Below are 19,147 nucleotides of genomic sequence, written 5' to 3'. Positions count from 1 at the left end.
CAAAATTATCATCATTTCATTATTAATGTGTGTGTGTGTGTGTGTGTGTGTGTGTGTGTGAGAGAGAGGGAGAGAATTAAGAGATTGTATTATACGCTCTACTTGGTTAAGCCAAAACCATTGCCCAGAGTCCCCTTGCACATATGGTTCCGAGTGAGAATGGGCCCAAAGCAACATTTGCCTGAGATTTGGAAGGCAGGAGGGAAGCAGGAGCCATGACTCTCCGGGCGCCTTCCGAGTCAGATGCAGTGAGAGACCTGAGTGCTCACGGAAGTGCTGCAGGGGGCCAGCTTGTCCTGGGGGTCCCCTGCCCCGGGCCCTGCTGACCAGCGGCTCCAGGTTGCCCACCACAGACCCAGAGTCGGAAGCTCCGCTCGGGAGTGGCTTTCCCTAGACATTCCCCAGGACAGTTACTGTAGTTGCAGGTTTCAGTGCAAAAGACAAACGCGGGACCCCTTGTTCAAGTGGGAAAGAAGTGCCAATAAAGGTCTAAAATATAAGGCTTGTCCTTCCTTCCATGGTCTTTCTCTTGGCTGGTCGTGGTGTCTTTAAATTTGCTATTTAATGTCCTTCTCAGTAAAGGAAAATTTGAAATCTAAATCTTCAGTGTACATTTTGTTCATCTTTATACGGTGCAAATGCCACTATGAGAGCATTTAATTCGTGTGTGAATTACACAATACGTATTTCAAAACTTCTATGTGCGCGTGCGTTCCGTTCTTTCCAGAATAGGAGAGTCCCGCACAAACTAAGTTGTCTTGATTTCACTTCAGGAGACGTGCACATTCTGCCCACCCTCAGTACTCCCGCTTTCTGATGCTCAGTGTGGGGCCATCATTTCCGGGGTGAGTGGTGGGCTCGAATTGGGAAGGAGCTCCAGTAAGACAGCATGTGATAGGGCTCCTCGGGTGCTGAGCGTGTCTGAGAGTGCCACTGCCTGTCTCTGCTTTGGAGGCAGCTTCTGGTTTGAACAGAGTTGTGGCCTCTCAGAGCCCTGCTTCCCAATGAGAACACCTCTCTTACATAGCTCGGAGTCATTTGTATTCACTCATTCCAGGACTTTTGGGAAACGCGGCTGTATCTTGTTGGATTTTTGAGCCCAGTTCTCTCTCTGTTGGGGAAAAAATAGTTTTGTGTGTATGTGTTGTTGTTCCAGTGAAAGAGGCTATTGCGCCCCCACCCCAAAGAACTGAAGGCCTGACATTGTATATCATAGAACCTTTATTATTTTTCCTCTAAATTCTTAGAAACGTACATAACGCCCGTGCTCTAGTTATGACACCATTTATAGACATTTAAAATGCATCTTCGTTTATAAATATTTTACATTTGGTCCATAGAACAGATAATTTTTCTAAATAATACTGTAATTTTTTTTTAAAACAGGCTCTGTATATAGTTTGAATATGTATATATTACATCTATTTTTTTATATAGAGATAGATTTACTTGGTGTTCTGAGAATAAATCCTTATTGCAAAAAAAGCATATATGATAATACAATATCTTTTCCCCCAGGGCAAATACTAAAAAAAGGTACACATATTCACAGTTCTCACTGGAATTGTACGACACGTAATATTGTGCTGTATTAAGTAGGTTTGGATGGAAATCGGTTAGGGGATTTCTTGCCAAACATCTCAATCAGATTTGCATACACACATTAAGTACACTGCATTTGTCTTAGAAAGACTTGGTCTTAGTTTCACATGGAAGAACAAAGAGAAAGTCAGAAGTCTTCCTGCCCTTATTCTAAAGGAATTCACACAGGATGGGGGGTGGGACCATGAGACACAGTGAAGGGTTCCTTTCATTCTAAACCCTATAGTTTAACAACACATATGCATTTTGAGCATGGACTCACCAGTTGGCATTTGGGATGCCTTAGCAATGAGACTATTTTACAGATGACCTCAGGAAAAGGTTTGAGATTTCCTACACGATATCAAGTCAGACCCTATATACCACGCGTGGGGATGAATGTGTGTGCGCGCCTTTATACGTGTACACGTACTTTATGCTTCTCTACAGGAATGTGCTTAATATTCTGAGGGTAATACCTTATTGCAAGAACGGGTATGCTGGTCACTGTCGGATGAGAATGACGAGAGATTAAAAAACCCACAGTCACAGTTATTCACCACAGTTATTAAGGATTAGTTGTAAAACACAGTTTGTGAGCTAACGAGCTAAGGAGCTACGGGGCACAACATACGATTTGCTACATGGGAACCCATCCTCCTGGCAAAGGAGAAACGCTGAGTCACTGGAGCTTGCAAGAAACTGTCTTTGCCTGATCTGCCACCTGCCACCACCACCGCCGCCATCACCGCCGCCACGGAGCCCAGGTCCAGAAAGAAACAACTACTACTTCTCGATGAAGCAGTTTAATCTCGGAAGCACTTGGGGGGGGGGGGGGCAGGGGGCAGGGGGTGGTCTGGATTAACACTAGCTCCTCAGTTAGTGGGCTGGGGAGAGTTTAGTGGCAGTGAGGGGGTTCCCACTGAGGAATATGAATGAAGAAGGCAGCAGTCTTGACTGGGGCGGCAGTGAGGACACAGCTGAAGGGGAAGCCGGAAAGATAAGTGCATCCATATTGACTCAAGGACAGACAAACCTTCACCTTGATTTCCTCTGCACCTGATTTGTGCTCCATAAAACGGGGTAGCCTAAGAGAAACTGGGGCTCCTGATTAGGGATTTTCCCCAGCGGGATCTTAGGCCCCCAGAATGGCAATAAAAAAAAAAAATCAATTGTGCTTGTGGCAGTTTTCCAAGGAGGGAGTGAGGGAGCTGGGCCATCTGGAAAGATCGCTATTGGGCCAGGTGCAATCAGCATGGCCTGGCTAGGAGGCGGCAGGGAAGGACGATCTGCAGATTGCTGTAGACGCAGCAGCAGCTGGGGGAGGGGCGGGAGGGGTAACTGATGGAGGTCCTTGGGGGTTATTTTGTCAAAGCTGCCTCGGGAAGGATAAACAAAAAAATTAAAGTCCGAGCTCCGCGGGCTCCCTGCTCCTCGAGTGAGCTCTCCCTGGAAATCCCCATTATACAGAATGCCCTTTTCATGTGTACAGAGCAGCGTTCCAACGGAACCGAACTCCGGCAAAGTCCGAGATAAGAGTCATGGGTTTCGGCAGTAAGAGAACAGTCAGGAATATGACTAAAAGCCATGAGCGTGTGGTCTCACCGCATCGCGCTCGCTGGCAGGATAAAAACGATCTACCGCACAGTCACAAAGGCTGATTGCTTGATGCTTATGGGGCCCGGATTCAAAAGGTCACCATCGTGCAGGTGCTGGGGCCATCGGGTATGTCTGCCCACGGCGGGGCCCACCGGGGGTGTGACTGTCCCCCACCTCCCCTCTCTTTGCATGGTGATGGTGTCTGGACTCGCCACTCGAGGTAGGTTGAGATAGACGGTATCTTCAGACATCAAGTGGTGGTCACGTTCAGCCAGGTTGGGGGGTGAGAGTGTCGGGTCGGCAAGCCGCCAGACACCCCTAGATATAGGCCTCTTTGCTAGCTGAGCCACTGGCCTGGGGCTGCTCCGGACCGTTCTCTGGGCGAACGATGTCCTCGCTGGGCTGGATCATGACCTGGATGCGCTGTGGGCACCAGGGAGAATTTGGGCTAGGAGGAGGAAGACTGGCTGCTCCGTTCCCCCACCTCTTCAAGTCTGTCCTGCCTGTTCTGCCTTCTAAACGCACCCTGACTCTGGCCTCGTCCCCACATCCTCCATACTCTCTGGCCCCCTCACTGTTCCACACACATGTCAAACAAGCACCTGCCTCAGGGCCTTTGCACTTGCTGTACCCTCTGTCTGAGACATCCTTCCTTTCAGATAATTACACAGCTCAATCTCTACCTCCTTAGGTCTTGGCTCAGTGTTACCTTCTTAGCAAGGCCTCACTCAGCACTCCCTAAAACCCCTTTCTACTCTTATTATTCCTTCATAGTACTCATCCTTTATGTAACATGTTTTTATTTGGTGAATCGTTGGTCTTCCTCTACTAGAATATAAGCCTGGAGTGGGTGGGACTTTGCCTATTTTTCTCACGACTGTGTCTCTAGCACTGAGAACACTGCCTGGCACATAGTAGGTGTTCAATACATATTTCCTGAATGGATGAATTTCCCACTACCTTCTCCACACATATTCCCCCAAACCCTGTCCCCTCAGATCATGCACTGTCTTCAGATGTGCCCACTCCTGGGCCTTTGCACAGGCTATGCTCCCCTCCTCAAAAGCACCGCCTCTGCCTCTCTGCCGCTCCAAGACCTGACTGCCTTTTGCAGCTCAGCATAGGACTGTGGAAAATGAAAGCATCAGGCCTGGAGCTGGAAGAAGGGGCTGCAAGCCTCAGCTCTCCTAATAACTTCCTGCAAGTGGTGGGGAAGTGGTTTCCCGCTTGACCTCAGTTTCTCCATCTGTGAAAGGAGGAGGCTGGTCCAGGGGCTGCACATGAACCCCCACCCTGTGTTCCTCAGGCCACAGACCACAGAGCTCCCTCTTCTGGCTCCAATTGGTCTGGAAGGTCCATCTTAGTAGAAATAAGGTTGAGAACCACTGATCCAAGGCCTCCCAGCTGTGCCCCCCCATATTCTGATTATCCACGTCTCCCCAGTGAATCTTCTCAGCTTACACTTAATCCATCAATGTCTCCAGCACCTGGGTACCTCCAGCACTGCCTTGTTTCACTTGAGAATTCAATACCACTTAACAAAGAGCTGGTGCGGACCTAGAATGTGCTGGCGGGCCCGGCCGAGGGCAGCCTGCCTTACATACTTCCTTGAGGGTAAGACCACGTTTTGTCTTTACTGAGCCCACAAAAGGGGTCTAGAGTAAGCCCACAATACAACGGACCCCACCCTTCACTTGTTTCAAACCCTTGAGACTCCTCATTACCCTCAAGATAAAGTTCAAAGTCCTTGTCCTAATTTTCAAAGCCCTTCATGATCTGGCCTTTCTTACACCCTCAGTCTCATCTCTCGTCACCCCGTCTGCATCCTTCTCTACTCTACCCTCCAGCCGCAATCATCTCCCTTCAGTTCACCAAAGGCTGTTTATACCCCTGGGCTTTTGCACATACTTCCTATCCCCTTCTGGGAACATTCTTTCTGCTTCTACTTTTAACTCTGGCTCATCCTCAGGCCTCTTCTTAGCTATCTCCTCTTTTAAGAAGCCTTCCTTAACCCTCCTCAACCCAGGCAGGGCTAACCCATCTCCCTGGTTTACCCAAATCATGGCACTTCCAACATTCTGTTGTCATTGGATATTGAGTTGTCCGTTTCCTAAGTAGACTGAGCTCCACGAGGGCAGGGGCTGTGCCCAGCACAGTAGGGGAAGGGGACTAGCAATCTGAAAAGCGAAGAAGGGACTTACCTGCTTCAGGGAGCCCTTTAAGGTGAGGAACATGTAGGCCATGTACCCAGGGATGAGGACCATGGAAGACAGAGCCATGAGCCAGCCCACGCCCTGGCCCCACTTGGGGAACACGTAGTTTCCCATGGTGAGAGGAGTCATCTGCACAGCACTGAAAATGAACACACCCTGGGGAGGGGGGAGGAGAGGGGATGGGACACAGTCAGTCCCCCAGACTGGACAACCAAAGCCCCTTCCTAGACCCTGAAGCTGATGGGTCCTCTGATCACCTCCCTTGCCATGAAGCTGACCCTCACAAGGGCCTGGCATCATGGGAATCCTGCACCGAAGCCACTGCTAGTACGTTAGACATCTTCGTATAGAATAGGGAAAGGCTTCCCCTGTGAGAGGACCACTAGCAAAAGGTGGCTCCTCTGTGAGAACCACCAGGAAATGGGACCCCTTCTGGGAGAACCAATTTGAAGTTGGTGCCCTCTGCCCAACAGAAAAAGGGACCCTTTCTGGGAGGACAGTAAAAAAGGCATCCTTTCGTCCAAGTTAACTGGCTTGGCAAACAGCAAGGATTGGATGTCAGCCTCGAGTCTGCCATCAGCTGAGGGCCTTTGTGCAGGACACAACCCATGCAGTGGCCTAGCCCCCACCCCAAGGACCTGGGGCAGCTGTCCCAGGCCTGCTCATGCCTCAGTTTCCTCCTGTCTGAGGGAAGAAAGGATGCTGAGGATGGGAGGCCTCCTTGACCCCATGGCTCGGGCTTCGGAATCAGGCCCACCTGGTTTGAATGCTGCACCAACTAGCGGGGTGATGCTGGCAGGGTGAGCCCGGGTCCCTCAGCGGTCAAGTGGGGGCAAGAATGCCTATCTCGCTGAGGTTTGTGCAGATGATGTAATGTGTCTGGTGTCATGCGGGGCACAGAGTAGATGCTCAGCAAATGGGATGGAAAAGTATTAGGGAATGGGTATCTTCGCCTCCAGAAATTTCTCTCAGGACCTGAGTCACCCCAGGGCTTGGTCTGGCCTCATCCTAACAGGGCTGGTCAGGACTTGTCCTTACCGCTACAATGATTGGGGTGAAGAAGGACCAGCAGAGTTTCCACCAGATGCAGGGCCTGGAGCCAACCATCTCTTGGATGTTGTCATAGAATCGGTTAACACCTGTGACATTCAGAGCGAGAGCAGGAGGAATGAATGAGCTGTGGGCACTGCAGACTCAAAGTTTCAATCTGCCACTTTCCAGCAGTAAGACCACAGGCAAGGTTCCTGACCTCTACAAGCTTCAGCCTCTTTGTAACATGGGATTAGCGCTCCAGGGGTGGGGGCAGCTTGTTATCTAAGCATTCAATAACCCCCAGCAAGTGGGTTGTGAGAAAGCCAGGCACCTCACATGAAAATATCCACCAACAAAAGATTATGCTTATAAAGCATGTCCCCACCTCTCTCAGTGTCCCTCCCACCCAACAGCTAGCCTAGCCACTCCTTTAAAACTCTGCTGGACAGAGCGGTTTTCCCCGCTGCTCTGTTGCTACGAGCAACCGGTGATAGACTGCAAAGAAGAACCACAGAGCCTGCAAAACACCGCAGGTGTCACGAAGTTCCCAAGATTGACGTTGGGCATCACTCAGATTCTGTGCACAGCCCCAGACCAGAGAGGAAGCCAGCTGAGGGGGAGGGAGGACGAGAGGGAGGGGCAGGTGGCAAAGAAAGTACAGTGAATATCAAGAACTAAGAGGGACCTGGGAAAACATTTCCAACACATTGTCTTGCTGGGATAATCAAAGCGCGGGGAAGGACATCCTTTTGACTATCATGCAGCGGAGTCTGGCACCTCGGGCCACAAAATAAACAAATAAAATCATCGCTTCCTCCGGGAGTGCGTGCTCTTCACCATAGCCCCGCTTTTGTTAAATATTTCACTTTAGAACTTCTTCTTTTTAGTGTTGGTGTCACTTTTCTAGATAAAATCTCAAACCCTCTTATCCCAAAATTTATGAAGAAATTTTGGCTCCCACTTTAAATGAATTTATTTAACCCATCTTAAGGTGTCTCTTAAATACAGGACGCCCTGTGCTAACTTCATCAGATTGTTGCGAGGACCAAATACAGTTGACCTTTGAACAAAGTGGCAGCTAGGGGCTCTGACCCCCCACCCCCACCCAACAGAGTCAAAAATCCGGTTGGTGATGGGTAGTAAGGAGGGCACGTGTTGCATGGTGCACTGGGTGTTATACGCAACTAATGAATCATGGAACTTTACATCAGAAACTAGGGGTGTACTGTATGGCGACTAACATAATATAATAAAAAATATTATTATTTAAATAAATAAATAAATAAACAGAAAAAAAATCCGCATCTAACTTCTGACTCCCCAAAAACTTAACCACCAATAGCCTACTGTTGACTGGAAGCCTTACCAATACCAAACAATTGATTAATACATACTTCGTATGTTCTGTGTATTATATACTGTGTTCTTATAATAAAGTCGGCTAGAGAAAAGAAACGTTATTAAGAAAATCTTAAGGAAGAGAAAATACATTTACGGTACTGCACTATATCAAAATAAGTATCAAAAAATACTGTATTGTATTTATACACAGAACAAGTAGGTTGTGCTGTTCCAACCTGGGTCGTTCAAGAGTCGATTGTCAACTAACATATAGAAAGGGCTTGGTGTTCAAGCTGTATCTGTTGAATGACGATTGAAGAAACGAACGAACGAATGAGGGAGGAAAGGAAAAAGGAGGGTTGACACTCACCGTAAAACCAGGAAATGGAGACACATTCGAAGAACACGAGGAACAGCAGGCTCATGCCACTGGCAGAGTAGTAATCAAACAGTTTGAAGACATAGATGCCCCCCTAAAAGAGGAAAAGCAGTGAGGGGGGTCCACTTCCCACCAGGGCCCAGGGCTCTCAGTTCACAGCCAAGCTGGGCTCTGCAGTCTGGCGAGGTAGGTGTGAGACAACACTGCAGCGAGGAGGCTTAAGCGAAGAGTAAAAGAAGCACTGAAGGCCTAGTAACTAGGAGGGGGTGTGAGCATTAACTCCCTGGGAATTGGGAAGAAGATGTCCGGGAAGAGCAATGCCCCATTTCTGGGACTGCAGGAGGACTGAGAGAGGAGGTGGTTGTCACAACCATCTCTCCACAAAGCTAAATCAGTTATATCTTTCCCCTGCTTAAAACCTTCCATGGCTTCAACAGGACATAAATATAACACATCAAAAAGTTGAGAGAATAAAATAAAATATAAAATAAAATAAATGAAAAACAAAATCCAAATGGCTTTGGTCTATAAGTTCCTACATGGCCTGGTTCTGGACCCTCCACCTATCCGCTTGCTCCCTTTGCCCCTCAAACTTACCAAGCCCATGCCTACCTCAGGGCCTTTGCACCTGCTTTGTTCATCTTCCCCTGGCTGTCTCTTCCTCATCATTTGAGTCTCAGTTCAACTGACACTTCCTCAGAGGACCCTCTCCTGACTACTCTGTCTGAAGCATCATCCCTCACTGGTCATTCCCTGTCCCACTACCGTCTTTTCTTCATGGCACTGAACGATCTCTGAAATGGTTTAATTTGTCTGTCAGTCTTATCCACCAAAGTGTAAGCACTAAGAGAGCAGATATTGTGTCTGTCGTTCACTGCTGAATCTCCAGTGTCATGACAGGCCCACGGGGAGTGTTTAACAACTAGGGAGGAATAAAAGAAGAAATGAACAATATTCTGGGAATGAACTGTATTTGAATGCAAGGGTAGACCCACAAGGCTGAGTTCATGGCTTTAGGGTCATTTATATTTACCGTACAATTCATCAGTTATGTGTATGCCTTCTGACTAGGCCAGGAGGGCCTTGAATACAGAGAGGACTGCTCATTAATATTGATAGTAAAAGAAAAGTGGGAGCGAGGAGAAGGGGCAGTGTCAATGTCAAAGGCCCAACTCTAGCTCCACTGTCTAATTAATTTGTGTGCATTTTTAAAAACTCAGTCCCTGTACCCCCTCCTCCCAAAAGCAGTCCTGGGTGCCCTAGGCTGAGTTAGGGGCTGTATTCTCCAGCTGTGTCTTATCTTTTCTAGCTCAGTGTCTGTGTCTCCCACTCTCCCACCCTGAGGACAGGGTCCCCATCTGCCTCACTGCTGTGTGTGCAGGGCTTGGCACAGAGATGGTGCTCAAGGAACAGACGAAGGGTGGGGGCATGAGGCTGGGGCGGAGAGGACCTGCAGGCAGGCCTGGGGCAGGTGCACCACAGGTGTGCCCGGTGAGCTCACCTGGGTGATGTTGGAGAGGCCGATCAGGTAGGAGATGATGCAGACAGCAGCAATGAAGAGCTCCCTGCGGCCGCGGAGGAGCCTGGGGTACTCATCCACCAGGGCTGTGATGAAGCCCTCCACGGTGCAGAACTTTGAGGGGGATGAAGGTCAGCCATGTGCAGACCCCAGCCCCAAGCCACCCAGAACCTGACTCTCTGGGGCAAGACCGAAGGGATCCGGCATTGTCGGGACAGCAGAGCCAGGGAAGCCCCAGGATCTGAATCTGCCTCTGCCTCTCTTTGTGACCTCAGGAGAGTCCCTTCCCTCTGGACATCAGTTTCCCCAACTGGAAAATGGGGGAGGTGGCTGAGCTGGTCCACCCTGAAGTATCATGTGGTGGAACAGTCTATGGGTCTGAAACTCTTGGCCATCTTCCTGGGGGCCTAAGACAATGGCCAATGGCCTCCTCTCCCTGCTTGTTCTCAGACCAATGAGGCTGGGTGGGGGCTCCAGCAGGTGCCAGGGAGGGTGTCCTCACCTGGCTGTCAATGCCCAGCATCAGCAGCATCGAGAAGAAGAGGATGGCCCAGAGGGGAGAGATGGGCAGCTGTGTCACCGCCTCCGGGTATGCGAGGAATGCCAATCCAGGGCCTGTGGAGGGAAGGACAAAAAAGAAGAAGAAAAAAGGTATTGAGCACCTACTGCATACCAGCACACCACCAATTTCTAAGCTTTATTGCGTTTCATCTTCAGAGGAAACTCTTGGGTGAGTGTTGTCAGCACCCTCTTTCCTAAATGAGGATACAGAGTGTGTGCAGATGGGGGAGGCAGTAGGGTTGGGGCCAGGGGCCCAGTGAGATGAAAGGAGGGACTGTGGCGGTCTGGCCCACTGGGGATGGTGCAGGTGCAGAGAGGAAGCCAGACGGAGAGATACTTAGGAGGTGGAATGGGCAGGTCCTCGTATTGGTCGGTTTATGGATTGAAGGCGAAGGATGATGCTGGGGCTGTCCTGGCTACGGGACGGTGGTATCCTTTGCTGCAGCGGGAAGCACAGGGAAGGAGAAGGTTTAAAGAGGTCAGTTTGGGACATAGTGTATTTGAGTGTCTGGGTGGGGGTTAGTCAAGAGATCAGGGGAAAACTTGGAAGGAGAAGGAAAGAAATTGTAACCTCCCTGGGTCTGGCTCAGGAAAGGGGGGTGGTAGCTGGGGAATGCCAGAGAAACAAGCTGGCCCTTATAGAGAAGAGGAGGACATCAGTGGAGAAAGTTCCTTTCCACATGACCAGCCCAGTTCTCCATGATGGGGAAGGGACAAGTCCTGCTGCCTCCCCAAGCCACAGGGCCTCTGCTGTGCACACCGTGGGTCCCTCATGTTCATGCTTTCCTGGCTAAGTCGGGAGGCAGGGGTTGCCTGGGGTTCTCCTCAGACCCTGCAGCATTGATGACAGTGTGGTGAGCAGAGTGGGTACAGCCTGCTTGGTGAGAACATGTTTAGAAGTGGGACAAAAGCAAAGATTCAGGTCATGGGGGACGAGCATGGTGTCATGGTCATGGTGATGAGTATGTCATGGTCATGGTGATGAGTCGGAACAAGGTTTATACCCCAGGGGGCAAGACTCGGTCTTCTCCCTGCAAAAGGCAGGATTGTGCAGGAAGTGCCAGTATGGTCAGGTGATTAAGAGCCTAAGCTTTGTGATCAGCCAGTTTCTCCACCTTTCTAGCTTGGTGAACATGGTCCATGAGCCTCAGTTTCCTCACCTAGTAAATGGAATAAAAAAGCATGCACTCCATAGTGTTGGAAAGTTTCCCGTAAAATGCGGCCTGCTCTGCCTGGCACTTAGTGATGCCCAGTGCCGGGGAGCCAACACACCACACTCATCCCTGTCTCTGTCTCTGTCTCTGGCCTTTGTACTGGCTCTTCCCTCTGCCTGCACGTTTGTCCTCTGGCTTCCGCTAGGGATGGTGGGAATGACCGCAGATCCCGCGTGTTAGCCCCTCCCACCCTAGGAGCCCTGGCCCTCCCATGCATGGCACTGACCTGAGGCCGCCACATCAGCAATGGACCTCTTGGTGACATGAGCCATGAAGCCCACGATGGAGAAGATGACAAATCCCGCGAACATGCTGGTGCAGGAATTGATACAGCAGACAATGATGGAGTCCCTGCAGAGAAGAAACGGTGGACTCAGCGAGGGTGGGGCTGGCAAGGAGGTGAGCCAGGAGCAGTGGTTAGCGAGGCACAAGGGGAGGGGGCAGAAGAGGGTGCCTGGGAGCAGGGTTACAGGTCAGGTGCCCCCAACCCATCCCAGGGAGGGGGTGGAACCGGAAGGAGGAAGTGGTTTAGAGAGGAGTGGAGTTGAAAGTGGAGAAAGGCCACAGGGCGTGGTCTATAAGGGGCGTGACCGCGTGTGGGCGTGGCATTGAGGGGGCGTGGCCAGGAAGGAAGGCGCTCCTAGGCTCTCTCACCTGTAGACATTGTTGTGGAAAGAGTTATAGCTCCCAAGAGCGATCAGGGATCCCAGCCCCAATCCGTAGGAGAAGAAGATCTGGGTTGCCGCATCCAGCCACACCTATAGGTAGAATGAACAAAAAATAGTCAAAATTATAATCATAGCCACAGTGCCCCATGGCCTTTTGCATGGGGTAACCAGCCGTACCTGGCAATCATCTCAGTTTACATATAAGGTTAGAGAGGTGCAGTGACCTATCCTAAAGCTGGTAAATGGTGGCTCAGGACTCAGGTGTGCTCTTAACTCAGCCCGTGGGAGCGGGGAGTCCGGGAAGGCCACTCACCTCCGAGTCGGACAGCTTGCGGAAGTTGGGTGTGATGTAGAAGAGGATGCCCTCCTTGGCCCCAGGCAGCGTAACTCCACGGAAGAACAGGATGATCAGCATGATGTAGGGATAGGTGGCGGAGAAGTAAACCACCTGGGAGGAAAGTCGGCAACCATGCCCCCTCCAGCGCGCCCATCTTTCCCTCCCCCCACTTCACTTACATCCCTATCTGTTGTGGCCCTGCGCTTACTTCGTTTGTCTTCCTCCAGGAAGCCTTCCTGGATTCCTGACTGTGTTTGTCCACTTTTCTGAAGTCTCTCATTGGAGTCTCAACCAACCAGCTCAGCACCTGGTTTTTCCTTTCCCCTACCCCTCCTTTATTTTTTGACTTTTGTCTAAATTATTCAAGTAAAACAGGGTGTCAGGAAAATTTTGAAGTTACACACACACGCAAGCACTTAAAGTTCCCTTCAACAGCCTCTGGAATTTAAGTTAGGTGAAGGAGAGGGCTTGTCTTGTTCACTTCTGTTTTCCCAGCGCCTAGAACAATCCACGGTTTACAGGAGACGCTCAATAAATGCCTGGTACATAAATGCACAGATGTTAACATTTTAATGTTCCTCTTCTGAGACTTGGCCATGCATGTATGATCACACTTTCTTACAAAATGGTGCTCCGATTATGTGCATGCTTTTTCGTTTTACATGTTTAAAATTTAAAAAACACAGTGTATACTTTGTTTATTAAACATTGTTTCATTGTCTCATACCAATGTGATTTTTAATTATGCAAAAGAGTCCCTCAGGAGGTTCTCTCATCCTCTTTAAAGTCTCCCCTACTGTTATCCATTCATGCGAATTTCACTAACACTACATTGGAAACCCCTGTGTATACAACTTATCTACAAAATTATTATACCATTCTTAGGAAAATTTTCTAGAATTAATGACCAAAAAAGGGATAAACTTCTCAATGGCTTGCGATCCATATTGCCCAATTACCTTCCAGAAATGAACTTGGTCCCGCATTTCAGAGCACAGCTTCCCCACAAAGGTGCCAGCACTGAGTATAATCATTAAAAACATTTTTTTTTGCCAAATTGATCATCAAAAGACTGATGTCATTGTCTGAAATGACATTTCTTTGCCTGCTGTTGTGAAAGAGCAGTTTTCAAGTTCAATAACCCTTGTATCTCACAGTCTGATGTAACCCTATTTTCTGGACAGTATGAACTGTTCTCCGGGTTAGTTTCATTTCCCTGAATGGATCTGGGATTCTTCAGGGTTAGGAAAGGTAGCCACGACCCAGTAGAAAAGCCCCTGTACTGGGAATTAGGAAAAGGGAATTTGAAGCCACCTGTGGCACCTATAAGCTGTGTGATATTGGGTCAATTTCTTATCCTCTCTGAGCCTTGTTTTTTCTGGTCTGGAAAATGGGTACAATCAACCTGCTGACTCAGAAAGGTTGTATGAGGACATACAACATGCTTAATATGTATTGCCTAGGTCTTGTACCTGACTCTGTCTTCCACATTTAGCATGGAGCCAGGTACACAGTAGGCACTCAATAAATGTTTACTAATGGCTTGGATGACTCACTCAAAAGACAACTGATACCATGTATTGTCTACCTACGAGGTGCTAGGCATATACTACATACTTTGCATTGATTATTCTCCTCAGTCTTTATGACAAACCTGTAAGGTACTATTATTGTACCCATTGAACAGATGAGGAGACTGAGGCACAGAGAGGTGAAATGACTTGCCAAAGCACACATAGCTAGGTATCAGGAGACAGAGATTCAAGCTCAGCTCTCTCTCTTCCAGAGTCCTTAGGCCCTACATTCTTCTTCTTCTTAAAGTTGGGCTGGGAGAAACCTGTGCCCTCCTCTTGCCTGCCTAATCTAGGGATGCATCAGAGAGGTTTTGACGCTGGTTTTGGATCTGAGAATGTAGTAGGCCCCACTGGACTGGAATTGGGCAGTTTTCCATCAGCCGTACTCATGCCCAAGTATGGAATTTGCGAAGTTTCTGTTTTGCTTATGTCAGCCTGGGTAGTCCAGACCTCCCTGCTCTAGTGTGATTCAGTTCAAATCCCTTCTGCTCCTTACTTGCTGTCAGAACTCGGATTTCCTCTAAGTTTCCTTCAGGCCAGGGTCCAGTAAGAGCCTGGGATATCTTCTGTCCCTGGGCCCCTGGGGTGGGGCTTTAAAGGGAAAAGGATGGGAGTGAGGCCAGTCCCCTTCCCCCTAACTTGATGGGCCAGCTCCCCAGATGTCCCCAAGCTGGACCCCCCAGCTTGACCTGGCTCTGCCCTCGATAATAATAAAAACAAAAACAAGTACAATTCCTCTTGTTAGCTGCCGAGTACTTTACAAAGTCACCATCCCATTTGATTCTCCTGACAAACCAACAGATAAGCCCCATTTTTCAGAGGAGGAAACTGAGTTTCAGAGAGGTGAAGTGATTGGCCTGAGGTCACCTAGGCAAGTCAACAGCCAAGTTGGGATCTGAACTCAGGACTGTTTTCAGTACAGAGCCCGAGTATTTAAATATTCATTGATCCATCTCTGTCCCTCCTCCAAGGCTGGGATGTGGAATATTCATCTCTGGATCACCCTAGAACAAGACTTGGTATAGTGGAGATGTGCACGGACAGTTTGTTCAATGGTCCTTGAGCAAAGTTTACCATCTGTTTTGTGATGGCTCTGTGTGACCGACTTATATTGTCATACTTCATCCTCACACTGCCCAGGAGGTAGGTAACATTATTATTCTCATTTTACAGGAAAGAAAACCAAGGCAGAGAGCGATGCAGGGACCTGCTGCACTCCAGGTTCGGTAGGGTTCCTGGAAGTGCAGACTCCTTGAGCAGGGTGGAAATCCCCTTGTAGACCCATCCCCTTCTGGTCCCCCCTGTGCACATGCCTTACCTTTCCAGTCCAGCCAACACCCTTCCAGATACAGAAATACACAAGGATCCAGGCGATGGCCAGGGTGATGGCCAGAGGCCAGCGGATCTGTCCTGGCTTATCCAGCCCGTCTGTCATCTGATGCATGTTCCGCCTGGTGGAACAGTGGAGGGAGCAGAAAGTCACGTGGGGCTGGTGGGACCTGGAGTGGCCTGGGGGTGCCCAGGGAACGATATCTTCCACTGTGACCATTGTGACATCTGTGATCACTGAGACCCAGAAGCTGGCAGGAGACCGTGGGGCCCATTATACTAACCAGTAGAAAGTGTTATTTGCTCAAGGTACCTGACAGTGCCTTATTTTGGCCACGATTATTGCTTACCTGGTTTTGGCTGCAGGACCCTCCTCGCAGGACCCTCACCTTCACTTTTGCTCTATCCCCACTCCAGCCCCAGGGATCCTTCTAAAATATATGTCCGATTGTGTCACTCTCCTCCTTAAAACCCTGCAGTGAATAGCTCCCTACTGTCCTTGGAATGAAGCCCAACCTCCCCAGGCCAACCTTGCAAGGCCCTCTGAGCTGGCCCTGCTTCTCTCTCCAGTCTCAGCTCTCCCCAAAACCCCTCAAACACTCAACAGACTGGATGACTCCCATCCCCTCACCTGTGCCTGGTTTGCTCTCACCTGCCTCCAAACCTTCATGCATTCTATTCCTCCTGCCGACACCTGTCTCTCCTACGTGGTTTTCACCCTAGATGTCACTCCTCACCTGGGCTCATCGAGGTACCAACTTGGGGCCCTGACAGCCCCCCGTGCATCCCCTCCTCTTAGCGCTGGTGGTCTGGCGTTGCCACTCTGCCTGTTTGCTTATGTTTGCCATGTCTCTAACCAGACTGCACATAGTAGGTGCTCAAGAAATGTTTATTAACGAAATGGCTCGATGCAATCCTGAAGGTGTGTGAGACAATTGTATGTGGCAGATGCTGAAAAGAAGAAGCAGCTGGAGAAGAATCTGATTTTTATTTGTGGGGAGACAGCCTAGCCGAGGACGTTTCTGCACAAAGAGACTCGCATCACGTGTTCTGACACCCCCTAAGCACAGCTCCTCCTGGCAGCTTATGCAAGGTGCAGTGGAACCTTCCAGGGTGCTCCCAGGCCCTTCCAAGCTGCCCAGCGTGGATGCTTCCTTCATGCCAAAGAGACTTGGATCCCAAGACCTCTTTTTGTAAAATTAATATCCCAACACACATCTACGATGTGCTCTTCTGAAGATACAACCAGCATGGCCTTCGCTATGAACCGTGTGTGTGTGCACGTGTGTGTGTGTGTGTGTGTGCATGTGCGTGTGCGCGCACGTGTGTGCACCTTTACTCCAAACAAATTTGGGTTTCTAAGTAGACTGGACTGGTTTTCCGGATGAACTGGGATTTTGTTGGCCTGTGCTGGTTACTCCCCTCCAGCGGCACCCCCACCCTTGTCCACCCTACTCCACGCCCCAGGAGGCTGGCCGCTGGGGCTACCTCCCTGGTCCCTGGGCCTCTGGTTTCTAGCTAGGTTTGACCAATGCCAGGAGTGACTGGGCAGGAGAAGCAAGAAGGCAGGAATTCATTCTCTCTAGCTTGTGTCTAGTGGCCCTTTCCATGGCCCAGCTCTCTACGGGGGAGGAGAGGGCTTCACTCTCTCGTGTTTCTCCCTTAGCCTTAGCCCATCACCAGCTCCCATCACCCTTTTGAGGGTGCCTCTGTCTCTGGCTGGCCCTGGCTGGCAGGCACCCACACCCCCCGTTGGCCTCAGACTTACTCCCAGAATTCTACCACGGCGCTGGTCATGTTGGTGGTGTTGACGATGCTATAGTTGGAGAAGCAGCGGTCCGTGTTCCAGGGGTTGTCACACTGTTTCCACGGCAGTGTCTGCAAAGGCACAGTGGCACAGACAAGCCCTGTTGAGCCCCCAGGGGATGGCAACAGTGGTCCCAGCGCACTTCATCCTTCTTCACAGTCCCCTGAGCCTCTTCCAAGCCATCCATGATCTCACCTCCCCTTCCCAACAGCTCCCAGATGCAGGTCATGTTGAGATCCCCATTATGGAGATCAGAGAGGGGCAGCCACTTGCTCGAGATCACACAGCTCCTAAGTGTCAGAGCTGAAATTTGAACCTTGATCATTTCACTCTGAAAACCAGCTTTCCAAGCTGCACCATAAGGGCCACTTCCCAGCTCTGCGACCTCAGGTAAGAGATCTTGCCTCTTTGACCCTCCGCACACTGATGTTAACAGTGAGGAGAGTGCTTGTTCTTTGCAAGGTACAGTGCTAGGCCCTTTACACGTATTTACTCCTTAACCCTCCCAACAACTCTATGAGGCAGGTTTCACTTTTACCTTCATTTTATAAATAAGGGCACTGTGGCTCAGAGAGGTTAAGTCTCTTTCCCAAAGTTGCACAGCTGGTATAGCCTGGGGTCAGGATTTGAACCCAGGCAGTCTGAGTCCATATGAAATGAGCTAACGACTGCCATCGTAAGAGGGGGTGTCAGGAGGATTAGATGTCAGCCCACACGAAGCCCCTGGCTCAGTGGCTGGCCTGGAACAGGCGTTTGGTTCCCGGTGCTATAACTTTCGGGGAGACCGGGGCTGCGGAAGACACACCATGGCCGCCCCCCCCCAACCCAAGGAACAGCCCTATCAGCAGAATGGTAGTTCAGCGGACGGAGCATGGGCTCTGGGTCCGGCTCCTTCTGGAGGGGCGTGCGAGGGCCACTCACCGTGGTGAAGGAGTTGTACAGGTAGTAGATGGCCCAGGAGATGATGACAATGTAGTAGATGTTCAGCCAGAAGGACAGCACTGCGGCGGCAAGGCCCACACCTGCGGGCGGACACGACATCGCACGTGTTCAACCGGGGAGTAGCAACAACTATCCCGGGAGCATCATTCTGAGCATTTTCCATCATGCCCACCAGCTCGCCGCACCTCGGAGACAGGTGGTATTGAGGCCGCGAGGCTAAGACAGAGGGAGGAACTTAGCTAAGGCCACGCACATCTGGCAAGGGAGGACTTGGGTCTGGGGCCCAGCACCGGCTGGCTGCAGGGGGGCGGGGGTCTTGGCTTGCCAGACAAGAATGATTCTCCACGGATCCATCTCAGGGTCTGTCAGGCACTGAGCAAGGAAGCAAAGAAAGTCATACCTAGCCCTGGCTGGGGAAATAAGCTCACGGGTCAGGGTAGGCTGATGTGTGTACAGGGCGTCTGGATTGGGGCCTCCTGTCCACCTCCACCGCTCTAGATCCTCGCCGGGGCTGCCATCTGCCACCTGGCCCCTTCGAGGGCTCCACTCTGCTTAGAAGTGAACCAAGCAGGTCCCTCTCTCCAGGGGGCCGGGAGGGTCGGGAAGGCCCTGGTTTCACCACAAGTCTGTGGTCAGGAGCCCTGCCATGTGGCCCCACTCTGCAGACTTACCCTTGAACATGGGGGCCAGCTTCCACACCCCCAGGCCCCCGATGGACGTGTACTGGCCCAGGGAGCACTCCAGCAGGAAGAGTGGGACCCCCGCAAAGATGAGTGTCAGGAAGTAGGGGATCAGGAAGGCCCCTGTGGGGTTGAGAAGAGAGAGGCTCATGGTCCCGAGGCTTTGGAGAAGCCCCATTCAGAGGGAGCATCATGGCAGGATGTTCTGGGGTCCCAGCCACAATTTCCTTACACTCTGTCTTAAAAGTAGTACCCATAGCCAAAATGAGGTCTAAGGATGTCCTTTGCTCAAAGTACATCCTTTGTTCTTTGCAAAATGAAGAGGCGAACTTTTTGGTATCGTTAACAAAGGACAATCGTCCTTTGGGAAT

General features: G+C 50.3%; 1 protein-coding gene across 6 annotated transcripts in view; it reads right to left on the bottom strand.

Moving 5' to 3' along the window:
• Positions 1–1,203: 1,203 nt before the first annotated feature.
• Positions 1,204–19,147, bottom strand: part of SLC6A1 (solute carrier family 6 member 1) — a 42,580-nt gene continuing 24,636 nt past the window's right edge. For all 6 annotated transcript variants that reach the window (XM_044385066.3, XM_044385065.3, XM_044385064.3 and 3 more), the window contains 13 exons: positions 18,768–18,899; positions 18,076–18,176; positions 17,116–17,225; positions 15,337–15,469; positions 12,421–12,555; positions 12,094–12,197; positions 11,666–11,790; positions 10,167–10,279; positions 9,647–9,778; positions 8,137–8,239; positions 6,432–6,532; positions 5,382–5,549; positions 1,204–3,603 (listed from right to left, as the gene is read on the bottom strand). In XM_044385066.3, coding sequence (XP_044241001.1) covers positions 3,499–3,603; positions 5,382–5,549; positions 6,432–6,532; positions 8,137–8,239; positions 9,647–9,778; positions 10,167–10,279; positions 11,666–11,790; positions 12,094–12,197; positions 12,421–12,555; positions 15,337–15,469; positions 17,116–17,225; positions 18,076–18,176; positions 18,768–18,899 — 1,562 coding nt within the window. In that variant the 3' untranslated portion in view covers positions 1,204–3,498. The remainder of the gene's footprint in view (positions 3,604–5,381; positions 5,550–6,431; positions 6,533–8,136; positions 8,240–9,646; positions 9,779–10,166; positions 10,280–11,665; positions 11,791–12,093; positions 12,198–12,420; positions 12,556–15,336; positions 15,470–17,115; positions 17,226–18,075; positions 18,177–18,767; positions 18,900–19,147) is intronic.

The sequence above is a fragment of the Ursus arctos genome, unplaced genomic scaffold, assembly GCF_023065955.2.
Source record: "Ursus arctos isolate Adak ecotype North America unplaced genomic scaffold, UrsArc2.0 scaffold_14, whole genome shotgun sequence".
Lineage (NCBI taxonomy): Eukaryota > Metazoa > Chordata > Mammalia > Carnivora > Ursidae > Ursus > Ursus arctos.
The sequence above is the reverse complement of the archived record's forward strand: the minus strand, read 5'-3'. Positions and strand labels throughout refer to the sequence as shown.